General features: G+C 49.2%; 2 protein-coding genes across 2 annotated transcripts in view; one reads left to right on the top strand and one right to left on the bottom strand.

Moving 5' to 3' along the window:
• The window catches only part of Atp2a1 (ATPase sarcoplasmic/endoplasmic reticulum Ca2+ transporting 1), a 21,939-nt gene extending 17,314 nt beyond the window's left edge, over nucleotides 1–4,625 (top strand). Inside the window, exons 15-22 of the mRNA XM_004670225.2 lie at nucleotides 1,673–2,008; nucleotides 2,170–2,390; nucleotides 2,490–2,692; nucleotides 2,864–2,949; nucleotides 3,027–3,160; nucleotides 3,284–3,401; nucleotides 3,577–3,694; nucleotides 4,406–4,625. Of these exons, the coding sequence (XP_004670282.1) occupies nucleotides 1,673–2,008; nucleotides 2,170–2,390; nucleotides 2,490–2,692; nucleotides 2,864–2,949; nucleotides 3,027–3,160; nucleotides 3,284–3,401; nucleotides 3,577–3,694; nucleotides 4,406–4,431 (1,242 nt within the window). The 3' untranslated portion in view covers nucleotides 4,432–4,625. The remainder of the gene's footprint in view (nucleotides 1–1,672; nucleotides 2,009–2,169; nucleotides 2,391–2,489; nucleotides 2,693–2,863; nucleotides 2,950–3,026; nucleotides 3,161–3,283; nucleotides 3,402–3,576; nucleotides 3,695–4,405) is intronic.
• On the bottom strand, nucleotides 4,621–24,920 carry Rabep2 (rabaptin, RAB GTPase binding effector protein 2). The gene is made up of 14 exons (XM_045130888.1): nucleotides 24,780–24,920; nucleotides 24,170–24,379; nucleotides 18,086–18,243; nucleotides 14,166–14,276; nucleotides 13,737–14,087; nucleotides 13,076–13,171; nucleotides 12,896–12,994; nucleotides 9,897–10,052; nucleotides 6,348–6,525; nucleotides 6,181–6,192; nucleotides 6,022–6,077; nucleotides 5,873–5,926; nucleotides 5,640–5,756; nucleotides 4,621–5,256 (listed from the first exon to the last, which is right to left on the bottom strand). The coding sequence occupies exons 1-14, from the start codon at nucleotides 24,838–24,840 to the stop codon at nucleotides 5,155–5,157; spliced, it is 1,761 nt and encodes a 586-aa protein (XP_044986823.1). The 5' UTR covers nucleotides 24,841–24,920; the 3' UTR covers nucleotides 4,621–5,154.

Below are 24,920 nucleotides of genomic sequence, written 5' to 3'. Positions count from 1 at the left end.
CTTAGAATGTGTGATGAGGCAGCTCCCCGGATGCCTGCTTCCTAGCTGCCCCATGTTTGGTATGTCCTACTGTGTTAGATCCATGGCCATTTAGTGTGGAGACCAAATCACAGGACTTTAGAGAGTCTTAAGAATCATCTAGTCCAGCTAGATCAGGAGATGGAGATAGGAGGAGGATCGCTGGTTCCATACCAGCCTGGGTCACATAGCAAGACACTGGGCTGGAGAGATGGCTTAGTGGTTAAGGCATTTGCCTGCAAAGTCAAAGGATCCTGGTTCAATTCTCCAGGACCCACATAAGCCAGATACACAAGGGAACGTATGCATATGGAGTTTGTTTGCAGTGGCTGGATGCCCTGGCATGACCATTCTCTCCCTCTCTCTCTCTGCCTCTTTTCTCTCAAATAAACAAAATATATTTAAAGGCAGTCTCCATTGTTTGCCAGGTGTGGTGGCACATGCCTTTAATCCCAGCACTTGGAAGGCAGTGGTAGGTGGATTACTGTGAGTTCAAGGCCACCCTGAGACTACAGTGAATTCCAGGTCAGCCTGGGCTAAAGAGCAAGACCCTACCTAAAAAACAAAACCAAAACCAAAAAAAAAAAAAAAACCCAACAAACAACAACAACTACTACTAAGGCTGGAGAGATGGCTCAGAGGTTAAGGTACTCCCCTGCAAAGCCTAAGGACCCAGGTTTGATTCCCCAGGACCCATGTGAGCCAGATGCCCAAGATGGTCTGGAGTTTGTTTGCAGTGGTTAAGAGGTCCTGGCATGCCCATTCTATCTATTTGCCTCTTTATCTTTTTTTTTCAAATAAACAAACAGCCAAAACAAGAAAACAAAGGAGAAGGAAAAGGATCATTTATTTCATTGCTACTTTTATTTACTTGTGCTGCTAGAGATGAAAGCCAGGTCCTCAGGCAAACTGCAGTATGCTCTGCTTGAGCTCCACCTGCACTCACAGGGCTGTGGGAGGAAGTGTGAGCTATAGACTGGCGATGCAGTGTGCCACAAGGAAGAATGTCACTGGTTTTCAGTGGCCAGTTGATGTACATTCTGGTATAGGCTTCCAACTTGCTGTGGATGCTTAATACCACTGCAAGCCCACTGCCTTCATTTATGGAATAGAAACTATGGCCCAGTGGGTACCTGGGATATGCTCAAAGTGAGGGGCCAGGGATGTTTCTCCTGAAAGCAGACACCACCATGTTAATATCTAGCTCATATTGAGACAAGGACTTTTATGTAGCACAGGCTAGCCTTGAACTTATGTTCCTTGTCCTCAGCCTCCTGAGTGCTAGGATTACAGGCATGCCCACTACATGCAACCTCAGCTCTCCTTCCTTCCTTTTGGCCCCTCAAAGCTGGGTCTCACTCTAGCACAGCTGATCCAGGACTCACACAGTTTTGAGTCAAGTTCCAGCCTGGTCTCAAACTCACAGTGATCCTCCTGGGACTAAAGGTGTGTGCCACATCTGGCTCCAGCTCTTTATATGAAAGGAACAATCAGGGTCTGCAGGCTTATTAGCAATGTGTTTTCTGGCCCTGTGCTTCTTGTCTAACACCAGGCCTTGAGGCAGCAAGCCCATTGACCTTACTGTCCATCTTCCCTGAACTTCCTCCTTGGCTCACATCCCTCCCTCATCTTCAACTGTTGGCTAACTTTTCAGATGGACCTGACATTCGTTGGTGTTGTGGGCATGTTGGATCCACCCCGCAAGGAGGTCACAGGCTCTATCCAGCTGTGCCGTGATGCTGGAATCCGAGTGATCATGATCACTGGGGATAATAAGGGTACAGCCATTGCCATCTGTCGACGAATTGGCATCTTTTCGGAGAATGAGGAGGTGACAGACCGTGCCTACACTGGCCGTGAGTTTGATGACCTGCCCCTGGCTGAGCAGCGGGAAGCCTGTAGACGTGCCTGCTGCTTTGCCCGTGTGGAGCCTTCACATAAGTCCAAGATTGTGGAGTATCTGCAGTCCTATGACGAGATCACAGCCATGGTAAGAGGTCGCAGTGGACTGCCTGAGCCTGGGGCAGGGCTACGAGTGTTCCCATTCAAGCCCCTGGTAACATGCAGAGAGGTGGGATTCATCTCCATGGAGATCCTGGGGCGGGACTATGGAAGAATCCTTGAGTTCCCACACCCTTCTTTTGTCCCCAGACAGGGGATGGTGTCAATGATGCCCCTGCCCTGAAGAAGGCTGAAATTGGCATTGCCATGGGATCTGGTACTGCTGTGGCTAAGACAGCCTCTGAGATGGTGCTGGCTGACGACAACTTCTCCACTATTGTGGCTGCTGTGGAGGAAGGTCGTGCCATTTACAACAACATGAAGCAGTTCATCCGCTACCTCATTTCCTCCAATGTGGGCGAGGTGGTCTGGTGAGCAGCCAGGGTGGGCATCCAGAACAAGCTAGGGCTGGGTGGGGGTGACTGTGGAACTGTGGAGCAGTACCAACATGTGACTGCCTTCTCTGGCAGTATCTTCCTGACAGCTGCCTTGGGGCTGCCTGAGGCCCTGATCCCTGTACAGCTGCTGTGGGTGAACTTGGTTACTGATGGGCTCCCAGCCACTGCCTTGGGCTTCAACCCACCTGACCTGGACATCATGGACCGGCCCCCCAGGAGTCCGAAGGAACCCCTCATCAGTGGCTGGCTCTTCTTCCGCTACATGGCAATTGGGGGTGAGCAAGGAGGGGCCCGGCCACCCTTCCCTGTCCTTGGGACTAACCACCACTCTGGGACACCCAGTGCAAGCTGACCGGTCTTCCTCAACCAGCTGTCCCCAGCTGTGTAAGACCCTCTTGCCTCCTACCTCCCCAGCCCTGACTCCACCTTCCTTTGCTCCACCATAGGCTACGTGGGTGCGGCCACTGTGGGAGCAGCTGCCTGGTGGTTCTTGTATGCAGATGATGGTCCTCATGTCACCTACAGCCAGCTGGTAGGAGGATGAAGTGGGCACGAGGAGGGCAGCACAAGGGTTCTATAAGATCCTAGGCTCTCGTCTCTTTTCTGTAGACTCACTTCATGCAGTGCACAGAGGACAACCCTGACTTTGAGGGTTTGGACTGTGAGGTGTTTGAGGCTCCTGAGCCCATGACCATGGCCTTGTCTGTATTGGTGACCATCGAGATGTGCAATGCTCTCAACAGGTAGGGTCTAGTTGCCGGTTCTTGAGGACATTTCCTTGTCCTTTAACTGTCTTCCTTCTCTCCTCTTACCACATCTATCTTCTTGTGTTCCTCTTCCCTTGGTTCTGCCCGGCCTATCCACAGCTTGTCTGAGAACCAGTCCCTACTGCGGATGCCACCCTGGGTGAACATCTGGCTGCTAGGCTCCATCTGCCTGTCCATGTCCCTCCATTTCCTCATCCTCTACGTGGACCCCCTCCCGGTGAGCTTTCTGATGTCACCTGTTCCCCACCCCAGGGAGCCCACCTAGGACCTGTGGCCATTCACACTATAGGTGCTGATAGGGAAAGACAGTGGAACTGACTGTGGTATGTTGGGTGCCCTGGCTCCTGAGAGAACAGTTGTCATTCCTAATGGCTACTTGTCCGCACCCCCAGATGATCTTCAAGCTCCGTGCCCTGGACTTCACCCAATGGCTCATGGTTCTCAAGATCTCACTTCCGGTCATTGGGCTGGATGAAATCCTCAAGTTTATTGCTCGGAACTACCTGGAGGGTAAGAACTTCTCTACTAATGCTAACCTTGCACCCCTGGCCTGCGCCGCGAACATGTCCCCCCCCCCAACCTGCTTCCTTTGCAGGTGGGTAAGTTATTGGCCCTGGAAGGACCAGTGTCCTAGGGAGGGGCAGTTCAGGCCCTCCCCTCTCCAGCTGTGCCTGGTGGGGTCATTGCCTGCTCTTCTCAACTATGGCCCTGCAGGCCACCTCTCTCTCCACTTGATAACGGCCTCTCTCTGTCCTCTCTGGCCATAGGATAACCGTCCCCCTCTTCCATGTCTTTGAGCCGTGTCACAGGTATTTCCCTTGCCACCCTGCCCAGCTGCTGTGCCCTGCTGCTCGCCCCAGAGCCAGCTCACATCCCTCCCTGCAGTCACTCGCACTTGCAGCTCTTCACTGGAGCCACTGCCGCTGCTGCCACTGCCCGCTTCCACGTGGGGGCTGTGCCCTTACTGTGGGTGCTGGCCATTGCCAGGCCATGTCCTCCCGCCCTGGGCACCTGGGCCTCCCAGTCTGCTGGGCTGCGCTGCGTTGCGCTGGCTGTCTCTGCTGCTAAGGCTGCAGTGGTTGGGGTGGGCTGGGGTCTGGCACACAGATGAATAGGGAAGTGGGGGCCAGTGACCCTTCAGGTGAGTGGGCTAGAGATGCACAAGGAGACATGCCTTTCCCTCCTGCCTCTCCCAGTTCCATCCTTTTCTTCTTCTTCCAGATCCAGAAGATGAGAGAAGGAAGTAACCAGCCTTTCCGCCCCTTCTTCCCCATCCTGACAATGACTGCATCTTCAGCCAGGGCTGTGGCACAGACCCCCTTCCCAGTTCTGTTTATAAACACAAGCCCCCTGCCCCTCTCCACTCCCCTTCAGCAACCTACCTTTTAACCTTCCCACACACACCTCATGGGGCTTACAGGGACAAGGCGACCGACTGAGCTGAGCTGCTTATTTATTGAAAATAAATGACAGAAAAGTCTTGCCTTGCTTTCATGTGTGTGTGGGAGCCTACATTAGGCCTGTGGATAAATATCTTAGTGTCATATGGTCCAGAAAGCAGCTTCCTGACCCAGGACCCTTGTGTGAGAGACCCACTTACACTGACAGAGGTTTCTGGCCACCATACATAAGCTAGGCTGTGCCTTAGGACTGGGTGGCTGGTTGGGGCAGAGCAGGGCAGGTCCGTGTGGCAGCATGGCACTCAGCCACAGGGCATCAGCCTGCACCTTTGGTTCTGGAGGCAGGGGGGATTATGACCCTCACCCAGGTGTCATCCCTGAGAGCAGAAGGTCTAGTCCCCCTGGGAGGAGGTGCTGGGCAGTGGTGGCCCCAGCACTCCCACCCCAGGGTTAGAGTGGGTGAGGTTCTATCCTGAGACCCTATAATCTACGCCTCACAGTTTTGGTGGAGAAGGGCCAGCTTCCCCACAGGAGAGAGAGTGGGGCGTTGGTGCCTTCTCGCTCTGCCCCTCAAGAGTCCTTGATATCCCTAATGTCCTTCAGGGGTGCTTCATCCAAGATGCTGTGCACTTGTTCCAGAGTTTCTGCCTGACGGATCCACTCCAGGCGCACCTGTGGGATTGGGTGGGAAAGGCAGAGGACCCTGGTGGGTAAATAATCCTGATCCGCCAACCAGGCCCTCAAGGCCAGGGCCAATGGGCCACATCTGCAGAGGCAGTCCGTGGTGAGACCAGATCAAGGAAGGAGTGGCTCCTAGGAGCAGACCTGAGGAAGTCTGGGTGCAGCTGGCCAGTGGTGAAGTTGATGGCATGAAGCTGCCATATGACTGGCGGAGATGCACATAGCAGCTTCCTTTTTTTTTTTTTAACAGTAGCACAAGAAGGACCATGCAGGTCCAGGATGAGGAAAAGGACTCCTTTAATTGGGGATTGTCCTTGCAAGACCCACAAGTCATCCAGAGCTATACCAGCCGGTTGGGAGGGTACAGACCATACCTGCAGAGCTTGGGATAGCCGCACAAAGTCCCTCTGCACCTGTTCGCTGGTCTCCAGCTCAGCCTGCAGCCTCAGTGCCTTGGCCCTCTGTTCAGAGAGGAGGTCTGTGAGCTGGGCCTGCAGGGACAGGATGTAACACTGGCACCTGGCTCATCTTGGGCCAGGTAGGAGGGCACATGGTCACAGCCATAGGGTGATCAAACCAGTGCCCCTGTATACCACTCGACTCTGACCTCTTCTGTCCTGCTGGAGCCAGGTGGTTGCTGCAGGACTTCCTGCTGTCTGGCCTGAGGGAGACAGGAAGAGTGTGTGTTGGGGAGTGGGCATTAGGGTGTCACCACACAGCTATATCACCCTAGCCTTGGCACTTGACACCATTCACCTTGCTCTGCTCCTGCTGGACCCGCTCCATCTCTATCCTCAGGCTACACAGGGAAGCTGAGAAGTCAAGGCAGAGGGAGGCGAGAAGTCAGGCCCATATGGTTTTGGTCCCCGTCCCCACTGCAGCTCAGCCCTCTGCAGGGTGTTGGCCCCTACTCACCCTCCAGCACTTCTGTAAGAATTAGGGTGGGGGGAAGAGAGAGAGAGAGAGAGAGAGAGAGAAAGGTCAAGGCCAGTTCTCTACTGCCTCCCCTCCTGCTACCCACACCCAACCCAGGGGACCATGTGGGGAGTGGCAGAGGGTGTGTCTTGCCCCTATTCCCTCACCTGTCTCCTCCCGCTGCACCCTTAGCTGCCCTTCCAGGCTGGCCCTGGCCGCCTTTTCCTCCTCTAGCGCCTCACGCAGCGTCACGATCTCAATGCGCAGGCGCTCGGCCTCATGCTCCTGTGCCTGCTGCCTGGCCCGCGCCTGCTGCCGTGTGTGCTGCACTAGCTGATGCAGCTCCTGAAAGGGACACAAGTGTCCTGCTGGGCCCGGGGCAGGAAAGCAGAACAGGGACAAGAGGGCCACTGGTGAGAGGAGGGAGGCAAGAAGGGAAGGAACAAAGAAGGGGAAGGGAGGAGGAAGGAAAGAAGAGCTAAAACGGCAAAGAATTCATTCAAATGCCATGGTGACTAGAAGAAACACACTGGTGCTGCTGTGTGAATGAAGCCCAAGACCATGCGTGTCACATGGTGTGGAGCACTCTCAAGAATGGGGCAGAGGGCTGGAGAGATGGCTTAGTGGTTAAGGCGCTTGCCTGTGAACCCTGAGAACCCAGGTACAATTCCCCAGTACCCATGTAAGCCAGATGCACAAGGTGGTGCATGTGTGTGCAAATTGCAGTGATTAGGGGCTCTGATGTGCCCATTCTATCTGCCCCCTCTCTCAAATAAAATAAAAATATTTTAAAAAAAGGAATGGGGCAGAATCAGGAGAGTATGTGTAAAAATTCACTTGTTCCAAAACAAATTGTATGTTGCTGGGCATGGCCTTTAGTCCCAGCATTCAGGAGGCAGAGGTAGGAGGATCACTGTGAGTGCGAGGCCATTCTGAGAATACACAGTGAATTCCAGGTCAGCCTGGGCTTCAGTGAGACCCTACCTCAAAAACAAACCAAACCAAATGTATATCATGAAAATGACATTTTAAAAAAAGGGCTGGATGGGCTGGAGAAATAGCTTAGCGGTTAAGCGCTTGCCTGTGAAACCTAAGGACCCCGGTTCGAGGCTCGGTTCCCCAGGTCCCACGTTAGCCAGATGCACAAGGGGACGCACGCGTCTGGAGTTCGTTTGCAGAGGCTGGAAGCCCTGGCGCGCCCATTCTCTCTCTCCCTCTATCTGTCTTTCTCTCTGTGTCTGTCACTCTCAAATAAATAAATAAATAAATAAATAAATAAATAAGTAATTTTTTAAAAAAAGGGCTGGAGAGATTACTCAGTGGTTAAGGTACTTGCCTGCAAAGCCTAATAATGACCTGGGTTCAATTTCCCAGTACCCACGTAAAGCCAGATGCACAAAGTGGTACATGTGTCTGGAGCAGCTGGAGGCCCTGGCACTCCCATTCTATTTGCCTTTCTTTCTCTCCTTGAAAATAAATGAATAATTTTAAAACAGAGCAGGAAAGTAATACAGAACAAGGAATGCAGGGCTGCACTAAAGAGGATGCAACTTGCAATCAATCTCAGGGTAGAGAGGTCCCAGATTATCTTTATAGGTTTGTGTGTGTGTGTGTATTATTTGAAAATAAAAAATATATCTACACACACATACAAAATATGTAGGTCTTGCTATAGCCCAGGCTGACCTGGAATTAATTCACTATGTAGTCTCAGGGTGGCCTTCAAACTTTTTTTTTTCGAGGTAGGGTTTCACTCTAGCTCAGGCTTACATGGAATTTACTATGTAGTCTCAGGGTGGCCTCAAACTCACAGCAGTCCTCCTACCTCTGCCTGCCAAGTGCTGGGATTAAAGACCACCATGCCCGGCATTTTTTTTTCTTTCTTTTTTGGTTTTATTATTTATTTATTTTGGTTTTCCAAGGTAGGGTCTCACTTTAGCTCAGGCTGATCTGGAATTCACTATGTAGTCTCAGGGTGGCCTCGAACTCATTGTGATCCTCCTACCTCTGCCTCCTGAGTGCTGGGATTAAAGGCGTGTGCCACCACACCTGGCTTTTTTTTTTTTAAATTTTTATTAACATTTTCCGTGATTATAAAATATATCCCATGGTAATTCCCTCCCTCCCCACCCCCACACTTTCCCATCATTTTTTTTTTAAGATTTTACTTTTATTTATTTATTACAGTCAGAGAGAGGAGAGAGAGTGAGAATGGGTGCACCAGGGCTTCTAGCCACTGCAAACGAACTCCAGACACATGCACCAGCATGTGCATCTGGCTTACATGGGACCTGGAGAATTGAACCTGGGTCCTTAGCATTTAAGGCACATGCCTACAAAGCCTAAGCCACCTCACCAGCCCGAGGCCTCAAAGTCTTGGTGATCCTCCTACCTCTGCCTGAATGCTGAGATGAAAAGCATGCGCCACCACTGCCTGGTATTTTTAAAAATATTTTACTGGGGCTGGAGAGATGGCTCAGCAGGTTAAGGCACTTGTCTGCAAAGCCTAACAACCCGGGTTCCATTCTCCAGTAACCACGTAAAGCCAGGCACACAATGTGGTGCATCCACCTGCAGTTAGTTTGCAATGGCTAGAGACTATGGCACGCTCATTCTCTTTCCCTCTGTCTCTCTTCTCTCTCTCTCTACTTACAAATAGATAAAAAATATTTTTACTTATTTCCAAGGAGAGATAGGATGAGAATGAACATGCCAGGACCTAGTGATACTGCAAATGAACTCCAGACATATGTACCACTTTATGCATCTGGCTTTATGTGGATATTAGGGAACTGAATCCAGACCATCAGGGTTTGCAAGCAAGTGCCATTAACTGCTGATCAATCTCCCAGCCCATCTTTTTTTTTTTTTTTTTTTTTTTTTTTTGAGGTAGGGTTTCATTCTACCCCAGGCTGACCTGGAATTCACTATGTAGTCTCAGGCTGGCCTCAAACTCATGGCAATTCTCCTACCTCTGCCCCCTGAGTGCTGGGATTAAAGGCGTGCTCCACCATGCCTGGCTCAGCCCATCTTTTCGTATGTATGTATGTATGTATGTATGTATGTATGTATGTATATGGTTTGAGGTAAGGACTCCCTCTAGCCCAGGTTGACCTAGAATTTACTATGTATCTCAGGGTGGTCTTGAACTCTCAGCAATACTCCTACCTTTCTGCTTCTTGAATGCTGGGATTAAAGGTGTGCACCACCATGCCTGGCACATCTTTCTATTTCTACAGGGTGTGGTGGTGTTCACCTACAATTTCAGCACTTGGGAGCCAAAAGCAGGAGGATCTGAGTTCAAGGCCAGCCTAGGCTATATAGTGAGACCTTGTCTCAAAAAAAAAAAAAAAAAAAAAAAAAAAAAAAAATCAAGGGTAGAGTGCTTGTCCAGCATACACAAAGCCCTGGGCTTCACCCCCTGCACTGTGGTATGAGGGGCAGGTGGGTGCAGAGGGAAAGTGGTGGTAGTACAGACAACGATTCAAATCACTGTTTCCTTCCCTTATGTCCCATAATCTTTCTTCTCCATTTCAACCCTGGGAACATGGTCTAGTCTCATTTCTCAGATGAGAAAATTGAGTCTAAGAGAAGTCAGACAAAGTAAAACAGTGGACACATGAAAGCCATTCTGTGCCCCAGGCACATGGTAGTTATTCTGCTCTGCTTGGAGGAGGAGGGGTTGATGGGCACCCCAGGCTATTGATGTCAACTACCTTCACTGAGCTGGGCAATGCCTTCTCCTGGCCTTCATGCTGCTCTGGGCCCTGGGGGGATGATGATGGCAGCTGCTCAGCTCGGAGCCCTTGATTTTCTTCATTTAGCCGCTTAACCTCATGGTGCAGGCATTTGTGAGAAGTGGCTAGTTCTGCCTGGGGACAGACCAAAGTAGAAAGCAATGAGAGAAACATGGTGTTATCACCAGTTCCAAGGACAAATCTTATGACCCCCACCATGGGACTGACAGCCCCCATAGACAATCTCAGCCCCCAGTACACTAAGAAAGAAAGAATTACTTTTAAAAAATCACTTATGGGCTGGAGAAATGACTTAGTGGTTTTAAGGCACTTGCCTACAAAGCCGAAGACCTCAAGTTCAATTCCTCAGGACCCACGTAAGCCACATGCATAAAGTGGTGCATGTGTCTGGAGTTCAACTGCAGTGGCTGAAGGCCCTGGTGTTCCTATTCCCTCTCGCTATCTGCCTCTTTCTTGCTCTCTCTCAAATAAGTAAGTAAATAAACAAGTTTTTAAATCATTTATTTGACAGACAGAGGGAGTGTGTGTACATGTATGTCAGGACCTCCTGCTGCTGAAAATAAACTCCAGACACATACACCATTTTGTGCATCTGGCTTTACTTGAGTACTGGGAAATCAAACCGGGGCCATTAAGCACTTTTAATTGCTGAGCCATCTCTCCAGCCCAGGAAGAACTTCTATTTTTTTTTTCCCCAAGGTAGGGTCTCACTCTAACCCAGGCTGATCTGGAATTCACTCCGTATTTTCAGGTGGCCTTGAACTCATGGTGGTCCTCCTACCTATGTCTCCCATGCCTCCTGAACCTCCCGAGTGCTGGGATTAAAGGTGTGCGCCACCACACCCGGCTTCCAGGAAAAACTTCTTTATCCCCATCTTTGGTTCAAGTTCACTGGACACCATTCCTTCAGACACTGGCAGCCACAGCCTAAACCAGGTGTTTCCTCTGGTCCACACACTTGTTCCTTTTTGCAGCAGGCTCTGACCAAGTAGTTCAGATTGGCCTAACCTGGTGATCTTCCTGTCTCAGCTTCCTGAGTACTAGGCTTACTGCTGTGTCACCACACCCACATGCGATGTGCTTTGTTGTTGCTATTCAAGGTAGGGTCTCACTCTAGCCCAGGCTGACCTGGAATTCATTATAGAGCCTTGGGCTGGCCCTGAACTCACAGCAATCTTCCTACTTCTGCCTCCCAACTGCTGGGACTAAAGGCACATGCCACCATGGCCAGCTAATTTTTGCTTTTTTTTTTGGAGGTAGTGTCTCACTGTAGCCCAGGCTGACCTGGAATTCACTAAATTAAGAAAATAAATATATATTTGCAATCAGAGATAGAAGGGAGACAGATAGAATGGGCACACTAGAACCTCCAGAAAATGCAAACAGACTCCAGATGCATGTGCCACTTTGTGCATCTGGCTTTACATGGGTACTGGGGAATGGAACCGGGGTGGTTAGGCTCTGGAGGTGAGCGCATTAACTGCTGAGCCATCCCTTTAGCCTCCGACTACATTTTTCTTTTGGTGTTAAATACATTTATTGTAAACTTTATACACAAAAATAGGTTCTCAAGGCCATTCACATCTGACTACATTTTTTTCAAGGTAGGGTTTCATCTAGCCCAGACTGACCTGGAATTCACTATGGAGTCTCAGGGTGGCCTCAAACTCACCGCAATCCTCCTCCTTCTACCTCCCGAGTGCTGGGATTAAAGGCGTGTGCCACCAAGCCCGGCTTTCCCACTCTTTCTAATTTGTTAACTGCTATAGATTTTTTTTTTGTAATTTTTTAAAAAATGTAGTCAGTAAGCTGGTAGTGGTGGCACACGCCTTTAATCCCTGCACTCGGGAGGCAGAAGGAGGAGGAATGCGGTGAGTTCGAGGCCACCCTGAGACTCCATAATGAATTCCAGGTCCGCCTGGGCTAGAGTGAGACCCTACCTCGAAAAACCAAAAAAACAAAAAGACTGGGAGACAATACACATGTATCCAGATTTCTGGCTTTTCTTGAAAAATCCTAACAGCTGTCCACCCCGAGCACATGCTTCCAGGCAGAAATGGCCTATGTTACTAAGGAACAGCAGCTTTTGGTCTGCCAGGCTGCTCATTGCTTATTCTTGGTCTAGGGAAGCATCTGCCTTAATTTATTCGTCATGATTGTACAAACTAGATCCCATTGGCTCAGTTTCACAAATGATGAGGTGGACAATCCAAGACTATGAGGTTACTTCAAGATTACACAACTTGGGTTGCAGAGATGGCTTAGCAATTAAGGCACTTGCTTGCAAAGCCTACGGACCCAGGTTTGATTCTCCAGGTCCCACGTAAGCCAGATGTACATGGTGGCGCATGCATCTGGAGCTTGCAGTGGCTAGAGGCCCTGGTGCTCCCATTGTCTCTCTCTCTCTCTGTCCTTCTCATAAATAAATAAAATAAAATAAAATAAAGATTACATGCCAGGCGTGGTGGCACACACCTTTCTTTAATCCCAGCACTCAGGAGGCAGAGGTAGGAGGACTACCATGAGTTCAAGGCCACCCTGAGACTCCATAGTGAATTCCAGGTCAGCCTGGGCTAAAGTGAGACCCTACCTTGAAAAACCAAAACAACAACAACAAAAAAGATTACATAACTCACTGGGCATGGTTGTGCACACCTTTAATTCCATCACTCGGGAGGCAGAAGTAGGAGGATCACTGTGAGTTCAAGGCCACCCAGACTACATAGTGAATTCCAGGTCAGCCTGGGCTAAAGTGAGACCCTACCCTGAAAAAAAAATAAATAAAAAGATTACACAGCTCTTGCTATAGCTAGGCTACCCCAAATACATTAGATACTAGTGACAATGCCCAAGGGAGGCCAGAACAGCTGGGGGGAAGGACAGTGCTATCCACACTCTCCATTGCCTCCAGGTGCCAAGCAGTCTTGCCTCTCCCTTCTGCCCTGTTCCCAGCTCACCATCTGCAGCTGTACACGCTCCTGGGCCTGGCTCACAGTTCCCTGCAGGGTTCGAAGTAGCTTCTCTGAGTTCTGGACCTGGGCCAGGAGCACCTGCATCTGAGGTGAAAGGAGGGTGATGTCTGGAGGATTCTGAGGGGATGGTTGGCAGCCCAAGGTCCCATGGGGACACGAACCTACCTGCTTGGCACAGTCCTCGTTGCTCCGTCTAAGGCCTTCTTGCAGTTCATCCCGCTCCCGGCTGATGCCTTCTAGCTCCTTCTGCAGCTGCCGCCCCTGCCAGACCCAGACCTCAGACTTGATCTCCCTCCACTGCAGGCATGGATGGTGCAATTGTGCACACCACACCTGCTCTTCCCTCTTTCCTTCACTGTCCCCACCCATGAGCCAGCAGGATCTGCCGGGTCTCTCTAAAGTGGATTCCAGATCCACTTTCTTCTTGTTACCTCTGCTGCCATCTCCTGGCCTAGTCACCATCCCCTTCTTTTCTCCACCTGGTTTGGCCTTCAGGTTCAATTATGCCTCACTCACCTTTCTTTTACTCCACTTAGGCCTAGCCATGCCCTTTCCCCTTTTCTTTCATTCTCGCCCTCTCTCCCTTCTTTTCTTTGTGCAGCACTGGAATTGACCCTAGGGCCATGTACATGTTGGGCAAGCACTCTACTGCCGAACCACACCCCAGTCTCTTTTCAGTTTCGTACTGTATCTTTTCCCATGATATCATCTCCATGCACACTAAACCCTTTGCTGGGAGGGGACTTCTTTTCTTCCCAAGTAGCATAGGGCCTGGACATACCCAGGAAGGCAGCGATGTCCACAGGCCCTAGCCCAGACCACACACCTCCACTTGCAGCTGCTCCCACTGGGTGTCCGAGACAAGCTGATACCCAGGAGGGGGCAGGTAGATGCCCTCAGGGACCAGGGTGCCGGTGGACACAAGAGAGGCAGTCTCTTCTTGCTCAGGGCTCAGGCCCTGGCGGCCACGGGGCAGAGAGGCACTGCTCCCAGCCCCACTGCCCAGGGAGAAGGAGGAGATGGAAGCGCTGTCATCACAGTTGCGGGCGAAGGCTTCAGCTGCTGGGCCCCCATCTCCACTTGGCTCATCCAGGGGCTCGAGTGGGGGTGATGGATTCCTTGATAGTGACAGCAACTCCACAGAGCCATGTAGAGAAGTGGGCTGTTGGGGACGTCTCTAGGGAAAGGCACAGGGAACAGGCTGGGCACTGGCATCCTGGCAACTCCTTCCCTTGGTGCCTGGGCTGTCCCTCACCTGGATCTCCTGGATCAGTTCCTCGGCCCTCAGCAGCTTGGCCTTCAGCTCCGCTATCTCCCGCTCCATGGGCAGCACAATTTCCCGAAGCTTCTCGGAGTCCTCATGTGCCTGGAGGGATGGGGTAGTGGGCAGTCAGTCCCTTCCTTTCTGACCTCTGCTCCTTAAAGGTATATCCAGGGCCTTCCAAAGCCTACCAGCTCTTCCAATCCACCTTGAAGGCACTATCCACCCCATTTCAGACATCAGAATAGAGGCTCCGAAAGCTTCTATGACTTGCCCCAGGGCAGAAGTAGGGAAAGGGGCCAAGGTCATGACTATCTTCCTGTACTCCATTTACTCACCATAGATAGCTAACCCCCCCACCATCCTTTAAAAAAAATAGGGCTGGAGGGATGGCTTAAGAGTTAAGACGCTTGCCTGCAAAGCCAAACGATGCATGTTCTATTCCCCAGGACCCACACAAGCCACATACACAAGGTGGTGTAAGCATCTGGAGTTCGTTTGCAGTGGCTGGAGGCCCTAGTGTTCCCATTCTCTCCCTCTCTCTCTTCACCTTCCTCTCTGTCAAATAAATAAATAAATAAAACAGAGCCAGGCATAGTGGCACATGCCTTTAATCCCAGAACTTTGGGAGGCAGAGGTAGGAGGATTGCAGAGAGTTCAAGGCCACCCTGAGACAACATAGTGAATTTCAGGTCAGCCAGAACTACAGAGACACTACCTTGAAAAAACAAAAAAGATTCTCACAATCTTAGTTAGATGTACATAGGCTCAATTCTCCTATACCATCTACATCTCCCAGCTTCTCTGCAACTAAAGATGCTCATACAAGGCCCAGTGTGGTGGTGCACACCTGTAATCCCAGCGCTCAGGAGGCAGAGGTAGGAGAAGCGCTGTGAGTCTGAGGCCAGCCTGGAACTACAAAGTGAGTGCCAGACAGCTTGGGCTAGAGCAAGATCCTACCTCGATAAACAAACAACAACAACTAACAACTCAGGTCCAATTAGTGAGACGTCAGCATATGCACTGTGAATTTCCAGAAATTATCTTTGGTTCTGTTTGTTTTGTGAGGTAGGGTCACACTCTAGCCCAGGCTGACCTTCTTTACTGTCTCCTCTTAAGCCTGATACCCCATAGAACTTCCAGAACCATATCTCCATTTGGATCCTCTAACCAATATAGCCAAACCTCACTAACTTCCCAAGCTGGTCCTCCTGCCACAGCACTGGGTAAGCCAGAACAGCCCTGCTGCATGCCCAGGTGCTCAAGGCAGAAACTTGCCAGTCATCCTTCATCTGTTACCTCTTTGAACTCTCACCATTTCAACCTCTAACTTAATACTAACTTAACCCTCCAAATCTTTTGCAGGGAACAGCTGTCACAGGCAGCTGAGTGACAAGCTATCCATGCCAGCCTGTGCAAGGGCTCCCAGAGTAGCCCTGGAGGCAAACAGCCACCTCTGCATAAAAGCTTCAGGTTGGAGTTTTCCTTTCCTGGGATCCTACGTTGGTCTGATTGTTTGAGTTTGTTTTTTGAGACAGGATCTCATGTATCCCAGAATGGCCTTTTAACTTACAATCCTCCTGCCTCCAACTCCTGAGTACTGGGATTATAGCAGAGTGCTGGGATAAATGCCATATACCACCACGCCCAGTTTATGTGGTGCTGGGGATCAAATCTAGGCCCTCACACATGCGAAGTAAGCAATCTACCAACTGATCTATATTCCTAGCCCTGGGATCCCATTTTTGTTTTGCTTTCTAAATTTTGTCTTGTATTTTGAGGCAGGGTCTGTAGCCCAGGCTGACCTGGAATTCATTATGTAGTCAAGTCAATCCTCCTATCTGTGTCTTACAAGTGCTGGGATGAAAGGCATGCACCACCATGCCCAGCTTACTTTCCAAGTTTTTATTTATTGATTTGCGTGTGTGCATGTATATCAGGGTCTCTTGTTGCTGCAATTAACACCCATCTGGCTTTATTTATTTATTTATTTTACAGAGAAAGAAAGAAAGTGAGAGAGAGAATGGGCATGTGGGCATGCCAGGGCCTCTAGCCACTGCAAACAAACTCCAGGCGCATGTAACCTCTTGTGCATCTGGCTAACATAGGTCCTGGGGAATTGAACCTGACTCCTTCGGCTTTGCAGGCAAACACCTTAACTGCTAAGCCATGCCTCCAGCCCACCTACCTGGCTTTATATAGGTGGCTGGGAAATTAAATCCAGGCCAACAGGCTTTGCAAACAAGTACCTTTAACTGCTGAACCGTCTCTCCAGCCTCTGAGGTCCTGTTTTGATCTGTCTTCATAACAAGGTGTGGTGGTTTGATTTAGGTGTCCCCCATAAACTTAAGTGTTCTGAATGCTAGGTTCCCAGCTAATGGAGATTTGGGAATTAACATCTGGAGGCAGTGTATTGTTGGAGGCGGGCTTATGGGTGTTATAGACAGTTTCCCCATGCCAATGTTTGACACACTCTCCTGTTACTATTGTCCACCTTATGTTGGCCAGGGGGTAATGTCCACCCTCTGCTCATGCCATCATCTTCCCTGCCATCATAGAGTGTCCTCTCGAGCCTATAAGCCAAAATAAACACTTTCCCCCCTCCAAAAGCTGCTCTTGGTTGGGTGATTTCTGCCAGCAATGCAAACCTGACTGCAATACCAGGCAACTAATTCCATCTCCTGAGCCTAGGTTCTTTGGGTTCTCATTAAGTACTGAGCTACTATGGGGATCGAATAAGGCAATAATGCCCACTGACTAAAAGACGAAGCATTTGGAAACACACTTCCTACTAGTCATTTATTTTGGTTGTTTCACAACATACCTGAGACCGGGCATAAACCCATGACTGCTGCTTCGGCTGCCTTCCAGGACTTTCAGGTGTGCGCCATCACATGTGGCTTTTTAAAATATATACTTTGTTGGGCGTGGTGGCACATAGCTTTAATTCCAGCCCTTAGGAGGCAGAGGTATGAAGATTGCTGTGAGTTTGAGGCCACCCTGAGACTACAGAGAAAATTCTAAGTCAGCCTGGGCTAGAGTGAGACTACCTCCTAAAAACGACAACAACAAAGAAATCATAGCCAGGCACGTGGGTGCCACCTTTAATGTGAGCACTCAGGAGGCAGAGGTAGGACGATCACTGTGAATTTGAGGCCACCCTGAGACTACATAGTGAGTTCCAGGTCAGCCTGGACTAGAGTGAGACCCTACCTTGAAAAACCTAAAAAAAAGAGAGATAGAGAGAGAGACTGGGTCTCTAGTTGGAACTGGTGGTATATACCTATAATCCCAGCACTCAGGAGACTTGAGGAGAGGACTGCTGTTTGAGGCTAGCCTGGACCAGAGTGAGTTCCAAGCCAGCATGGACCCTGTCTCAGCAAGGGGAAGGGGGTGAAGATAGACACAGACATAAGGTCTCACTATGTGTCCAGGCTGTCTTGAACCTTTGGGCTCAGGCAATCCTCTTGCCTCAGCTTCTCAAGCAGCAGGGACTATAGTCCTGGGCCTAGCTCCCTATTACTGTTAATGATAATAATGGAAGCAATACACTGTCAAGAGAAAGAAAACATTAAAGCCACTGCCAAGATGTTTAATTTCTATTATACTCCCCTTTATTTGCAGAAGCTGTGAGAATCAGAAGCTTGTCTGAACCTCACCTTACCTATCTGTCTAATGGACCTGACAATACTCTCATAGGGCCAAGGCCAGCAGGACTGGGGCTGTTGAACATTCAGCACAGGAGGTCCTCTTAAGGGCTTCTAGAAGTAAATGAACTTGTTCACCCCTAGCAAGGAACAAGCAAGGGCCCCGCTAAGCACTTAACAATGGGAAGCTCTGTCCTGTATCTAATGACAGGCAACAATCAACACCTTTCCAAATCTCAGTGGATGGGAAGGCCATCTGACCCCAACCTTTTCCATCTGCTTCTCCAAGGAGTCCAAGGGGTTGGCCCTGGACAGCAGCTGCTTGAGGTGGCCCAGCTCTCGTTCTTTCTCCTCACGGTCTTGCTGCTGCTGCTGCCGCTCCTGCTTCAAGAGCGTGATCTGGGCCTCGTAGCTGTTGATAGAGTCTGTGGACAGGAATGGTGGGTACTTAGTACTTGCCTTCCCTCTGAAGCAAATGACTGCAGCAGTCACCACAGCAGCCTGGCATTAATGTTCTTAATGGCAAAAGGGGGGGTTATGACTGACATTCAAATGTCACAGAATGAGGTCAAATGGTATACACAAGGTGCTGAAGTGTTTCTCAGGTGTATTCCAACTCAAGAATTGGTCCCTGGATATTTGTACTAAAACCAGAGCTGGGAGTAGAGCTCAGGGTAGAGTGCTTGCTAGTATGAGGCCCTGGGTTCCAGTCCCAGCACAACAAAACAAGCAAAAACCTTAAAACCCAAAGTCAAAATCCAGGTCAGCCTGAGCTAGAGTGAGACCTTACCTCAAAAAACCAAAAGTAAATAAATAAAACAAAATAAAATATTTAGGGCTAGAGAGATGGCTTAGTGGTTAAGGCGCTTGCCTGAGAAGCCCACGGACCCATGTTCAACTCTCCAGGTCCCTCATAAGCCAAAGGCACAAAGTGACGCCAGTGCACAAGGTCACACATGTGCACAAGGTGGCACACATGCCTAGAGCCCGACTGCAGTAGCTGGAGGCCTTGGCACACCTATTCTTTTTCTCTCTCATACACACACACACACACACACACACACACCATGCTATCTTTAAAAAAACTATTTTATTTATTTGGTGTGTGCATTCATGCAGGTAAGTGCAGGCGCATGTATGCGATAGAATGTGTGGAGACTGAAGGACAATTCTTGGGTGAGTCCTCCCTTTCTACCTCATTTGAGGCAGAGTCTCATTGTTCACCACTCCATTTATGAGCATGTAGAATATTCTTCCATCTCTGCCTTCCTTATCATCATAGGTTCATGGGGCTTACAGAAGCATGCCACAACTTCTGGCTCTTTATTTTTTTTTAATTTTTATTTTTATTGTTTTTTTGAGGTAGGATCTCACTCTAAGCCTGGAATTCACAATGTAGTCTCAGGGTAGCCTCCGACTCATGGCAATCCTCCTGCCTCTGCCTCCCAAGTACTGGGATTAAAGGCGTGCACCACTACATCCAGCCAGATTCTGGCTTTTTTTTTTTTTTTTGTGGGCATAATATACCCATTTAATTATACAACACTAGTAGTTTTTCCCCTAGGGCTTATAACCTCCCTACTGGCTTTTTTTTTTTTTTTAAGTATCTTTTTTTTTTTCTTTTTTAAAATGTTTGAGAGAGAGAGAGAGAGAGAGCAAGAGAGAGAGAGAGAGAGAGGTGCAGGCAGATAGAGAATGGGCACACCAGGGCCTTTTGCCACTGCAAATGAACTCCAGGCGCATGTACCACTTTGTGTATCTGGCTTATGTGGGTATTGGGGAATTGAATCTGGGTCCTTGGGCTCTGCAGGCTAGTGCCTAAACCACTAAGCCATCTGTCCAGCCAAGCTTCTGGCTTTTTAATGTGGGTCTGGTATATAAACTCAGGTACTTAGGGTTGTGCAGCAAGTACTCTATCCACTGAGCCATCTCCACAGCTGAGAAAATTGTTCCGACAAATGCAGTAAAAGAAAACTGAAAGCATTATTTCCTAACCATTAATGCCACATAAGTTCCATCATATATGATATATGAGTTCAACATAACACCAGGAGGTGACCCCACACATAGGATCATGATGGAAAATGGAGCATGATGGAAGCCCAGGATAGGCAAACTATTACAAAGTAGTGAGAAAGCTGAAGTGAATACCTAAACAGTGCATTGTAAGAAGATAGTCAAGGGCTAGGGCTAGCAGCCCTGGTGCTCCCATTCATTCTCTATCTTTGCTTGCCAACAAATTAAAAAACAAACAGAGCTGGAGATATGGCTTAGCAGTTGTGACATCTGCCTGCAAAACCAAAGGAACTTGGTTCAATTCTCCATGAACGACATTAGCCAGATGCACAAGGTGGCACACACACCTGGAGCTTGATTACAGTGGCTAGAGGCCCCGGTATGCCAATGTTCTCTCTCACTTGCTCGCTCTCATTAAAAATAAATAAATAAAAGCCAAGTATGGTGGTGCATGCATTTAATACCAGCACTTGGGAGGCAGAGGTAGGAGGATCATTGTGAGTTTGAGGCCACCCTGACACTACATAGTAAATTCCAGGTCAGCCTCAGCTAGAATGAGACCCTACCTCGAAAAAACAAAATAAAAAAAAAAAAAAAAAAAAAAAAAAAAAAGGAGCCAGGCGTAGTGGCACATGCCTTTAATCCTAGCACTCAGGAGGCACAGGTAGGAGGATTGCCATGAGTTCAAGTCCAGAAGTCCAGACTGAGACTACACAGTGAATTCCAGGTCTGCCTGGACTATAGCAAGACCCTACCTTGAAACAAACAAACAAACAAACAAAAGGGCTGGAGAAATGACTTAGCAGTTAAAGAACTTGCCTGCAAAGTCAAAGGACCAAGGTTCGATTCCCTAGGACCCATGTTAGCCAGATACACAAAGTGGTGCATGCATCTGGAGTTCATTTGCAGCAGCGAGAGGCCCTGGCACACCTATTCCCTCACTCTCCCCCTGCTCAAATAAATAAATAGAATTTTAAAAAAGAGAATCAAGCTGGGCGTGGTGGCGCACGCCTTTAATTCCAGCACTCAGGAGGCAGAGGTAGGAAGATCTCCATGAGTCTGAGGACACCCTAAGACTACAAAGTGATTTCCAGGTTATCTTGAGCTAGGGTGAGACCCTACCTCAAAAAAGCAAAAAAAAAAAAAAAAAAAAAAGAGAGAGAGAGAATCAATGATGGTGGCACAGACCTATATCCCAGCACCTGGGAGGATGAGGCAAGACGATTGCAAGTTGAAGGCCAGACTGAGGTACATAATTTTAAAAAATAGTAATTGAGGGCTGGAGAGATGGTTTAGCGGTTCAGCACTTGCCTGTGAAGCCTAAAGACCCCACCCAGTTCGAGGCTCGATTCACCTAAGCCAGATGCACAAGATGGTGCATGCATCTGGAGTTCATTTACAGTGGCTGAAGAGCATGGTACGCCTATTCCTTTATCTGCCTCTTTCTAGCTCTCAAATAAATAAAATAAAGTTAAAAGCTTTATACTCTTTCTTTTTCATTAGAGAACTTTCTCTTTTCAGATGCCAGTGACCTTGGGATGAGTCAGAAGGCATCAAGGTGCTGAGAAGAAGTGACAGAGGAGTGCTCAGCACTGCAGTATCTCCATCACACCTTCCAAGGCTCAGGGTCCATTGTGGAAGAGGTGGCAGAAAGAATGTAAGAGCCAAAGGAAGGGTAGGACTCCTTACAACGTGCTCCCCACAAACACAAAATGACCTGGATATCCATGATCTCACAGTGTCAGATACTACCTACACCAGACCATCATAATAGGAGGAAAAGATCATGACATCAAAATAAAAGAGACTGTTTGAGAGCAGGAGGGGATATGAAGGAGTGGAGTTCCAAAGGGAATAGTGGAGGGAGGGAGGGAATTACCATGGGATATTGTTTACAATCATGGAAGTTGTTAATTATAAAAAATTAAAAATTAAAAAAGTTAAAAGCTTTAGAAAAAATCCAGTAACAAAAGGAAAACCTGAAAGAATGTTACCTACGGAAACAAATTATCCAGGTGTTCAGAGTGTTCAAGACCTGCTACCTACCTATACATCTTTTTTTTTTTTTTTGGTTTTTCGAGGTAGAGTCTCACTTTAGCCCAGGCTGACCTGGAATTCACTATGTAGTCTCAGGGTAGCCTCAAATTCAAGGTGATCCTCCTACCTCTGCCTCCCAAAGGCATGAGCCACCACACCCGACCCTATTCATATTTTAAAATATTTTTTGTCAGAGCCATTTTGGCTGGACTTGTATCCATAACTCTGGGCTTCTGGCAAGACATTAGCAAAACTATAGCAGCCTACGTGTAAGCAAGATTATGTAAATTCAGTGTGGGGAAGCCCTTTGGCAGCAAGACCTCAGCACCTACTAGTAAGCAAGATTTTGTATATTAAGCCATTTGGCTGGTCTTTTGTACTGAGAAGTGATTGAAGTGCAAAAACTCTGTAACAGGAAGGGTTTTTGATAGAAACTTGTGAAGCTCATAAAATCTTTGTCCATGGAAAAACTGTAAAAAGATATAAAAAGGAATGCTGGAAATAAACCATGTCTTCAGTCCTTGCTTCAGCCCTGGACTCAGGTCCATGCTTTCAGTCTTCTGTCTTTCCTTAATCCTCACTCCCCATCAGGCTCGAACCCTTTCAGCCAGCAGGCTCCGGCAATTTTTATTCAGGTTATAGAGATAGTTTAGTGGGTAAGATGCTCGCCTGCCTAAGGACCCAGGTTCAATTCCCCAGTACCCACATAAGTCAGATGCATGAGGTAGCACATGTGTCTGTAGTTCGTCTGCAGTAGCTGGAGGTCCTGGCATGCCCATTCTCTTTTTCTGCCTCTTTCTCTCACTCAAATAAATAATTTTTTTGTTGGGGGGGGGGGTTCTGAGGTAAGGTCTCACTCTAGCCCAGGCTGACCTGAAATTCATTACGTAGTCTCAGGGTGGCCTTGAACTCAGAGCAATCCTCCTACCTCTACCTTCCGAGTACTGGAATTAAAGGTGTGTGCCACCATGCCCTGCTAAATATTTTTAATACATTTTTATTCATTTATTAAAGCAAGCCAGGCATAGTGATACATGCCTTTAATCTCAGCACACCAGAGACAGAGGCAGGAGAATCACTGTGAGTTCAAGGCTAGCTTGGGACTTAAGAGTGAGTTCCAGGTCAGCCAGGGCTACAGTAAGACCCTACCTTGAAAAAAAACAAAATAAATAAATACAGCCAGGTGTGGTGGTACATACCTTTAATCCTAACTAAGAAGGCAGAGGTTGGAGGATCATGGGGAGGCCACCCTGAGACTACATAGTGAATTCCAGATCAGCTTGGGCTAGAGCGAGACCCTACCTCAAAACAAACAAACAAAAAAAAAAAGCAAAGAAGTTTAAATATTCAGAATTTTTACTGTGTACCTGGCATACAGTAAGTGCTCAATAAAAACTAGCTGACTATTGTTATTACTTAGGGCACACCCTGTTTTTCCTTAAATGGGTAAGTTTCCTTTAAAGTGGGTAGCTGGATAGCCTAGGATGATTTCAAACCAGAGATCCTTCTGCTTCTGTAGTGCTAGGATTTCAGGCACAAGCAACCATGCCCACCTCATGCGCAAGCTGTTAGAAAGTGGGTCTACTTAAAGAAGAAACTTAAGTAAGTTGTAGGAAAACATGACTATATTGCATGGAAATGTGGGGTAACTGCCCTAGAGAAGTGTGAGCCAAGCGTCATTGTTAGAAAGGAAAAGGTATGGTGAGACGGAAAGCTAGGCAGTTTACTCTGGAAGCCGAACCACAGAGGGATCTGTGAGAAGGCTGGAGGGTACAAGAGAGTGACCAAAGCCCCAGTGCAACAGGGGCACAGGCAAGGGGCAAGTCTGCCATCCTTTCAGAGACTCTGGCCTCTGCCCAGGAGAGGGGCAGTAAATAGGAAAATAAGTTGGGGTACCTGGGCTAGGGCAGCTGTTTTTCATGTACAGAGGTAACAAGGTAGCGGAAGGAGAGTAGGGAGATGCAAGCACGTGTGCGTAGGGCACGGCTGAGATGTCTAGGCAGGAAAGACAGTATTAGGCTCACAGAGCCTGGGCTGAGTTTATAACCCAGAGGTTCAGACTAAAATAAAGCTGGTTCAAGATATGACAGTGTGAGGGAATAGGTCGAGGATGAGAGCTATATTTATCTGTGATTGACAGAGCTATTGACATCACTTGTGGTCTCTGTATGCAAAGCTGAAAGATGCACCCCAAACTTTGGGCAACAGGCAACCCTGCTAACCTATCCGCAGCTGCTTCGACATCTTTCTTGTCCGGCACTCACCACCCATCCCTCAAGGGCTGATGCGGATCCTCACCTTTCAGGATAGCCTGCAGTGAAGCCACCTCCTCCTGGCACTGCCGCTGCACAGCTGCAACGGCTTCGGCCTTCGTGCTCTCGCTCACCTCGGCCACAGCCTTCATGGTTTCCATTTCTGCCAGTGCACCGGCCAGTTCAGCTCGAAGCCGGCCAAGCTCATCGGCCTCGGTTTCAATCTTTGCGTCTCGCTGGGGCTGTGCGTCCAGCGCTGCGAAGAACAGGGATCAACTTTTCTTGTCATCCTTCGAGGGCGACCGAGCAAGTCCTGCAGCCTTAGCCGGCAGCCCCACGCGCACCTGGCTCCTTCCCTCCTCCAGGAGCTTGCGGCCCCGCCTCCCTGGGCTAGCTCCCTCCGACTCAGCCCCTGCCCACTCTCGCGACCCCGCCCTTCCAAAGGCCCCGCCCCCTCTCCCTCCACCGAACCCCACCTCTCACCTGCCATCCTGCAAGCCACGCCCCCTTCATCGGTAACCCCTGGCCCCGCCTCCCCCTTCCCGGCGGCGTGCCCCGCCCCTTTCCCAAGTCTCCCCTGCCGCCCCCCACCCGCCGAACTTGGCTCCGCCTCCGGCTTCACCGCTTCCCGCGAGCACTGCGACGCCCTTACGTACCGACCCTAGGTCGCCGCAGCCGTCCATCGTCGCCCGGGGCGGCCGGGGCGGCTGCTGCCATGGCCTAGGCGCAAACTGCGGATTCCCGCACTCCCAGGTGACCGCGCTCCTAGCTTCCGGGTCCGCTCGGCTGTTTCCGGA

Source organism: Jaculus jaculus, chromosome 12 (genome assembly GCF_020740685.1).
Source record: "Jaculus jaculus isolate mJacJac1 chromosome 12, mJacJac1.mat.Y.cur, whole genome shotgun sequence".
In the NCBI taxonomy this organism is placed as follows: domain Eukaryota; kingdom Metazoa; phylum Chordata; class Mammalia; order Rodentia; family Dipodidae; genus Jaculus; species Jaculus jaculus.
The sequence above is the reverse complement of the archived record's forward strand: the minus strand, read 5'-3'. Positions and strand labels throughout refer to the sequence as shown.

What these genes read in the sequence shown, in the direction of transcription:
- Rabep2 (XM_045130888.1), bottom strand. Translation starts at nt 24,840, where the DNA reads ATGGCAGCAGCCGCCCCGGCCGCCCCGGGCGACGATGGACGGCTGCGG. An exon ending in CATTGCCCAGCTCAGTGAAG is followed by an intron (nt 6,526 to 9,896) that starts GTAGTTGACATC and finishes TGTCCCTTTCAG; the next exon opens with GAGCTGCATCAGCTAGTGCA. An exon ending in TCCAGCAGGAGCAGAGCAAG is followed by an intron (nt 5,927 to 6,021) that starts GTGAATGGTGTC and finishes TGTCTCCCTCAG; the next exon opens with GCCAGACAGCAGGAAGTCCT.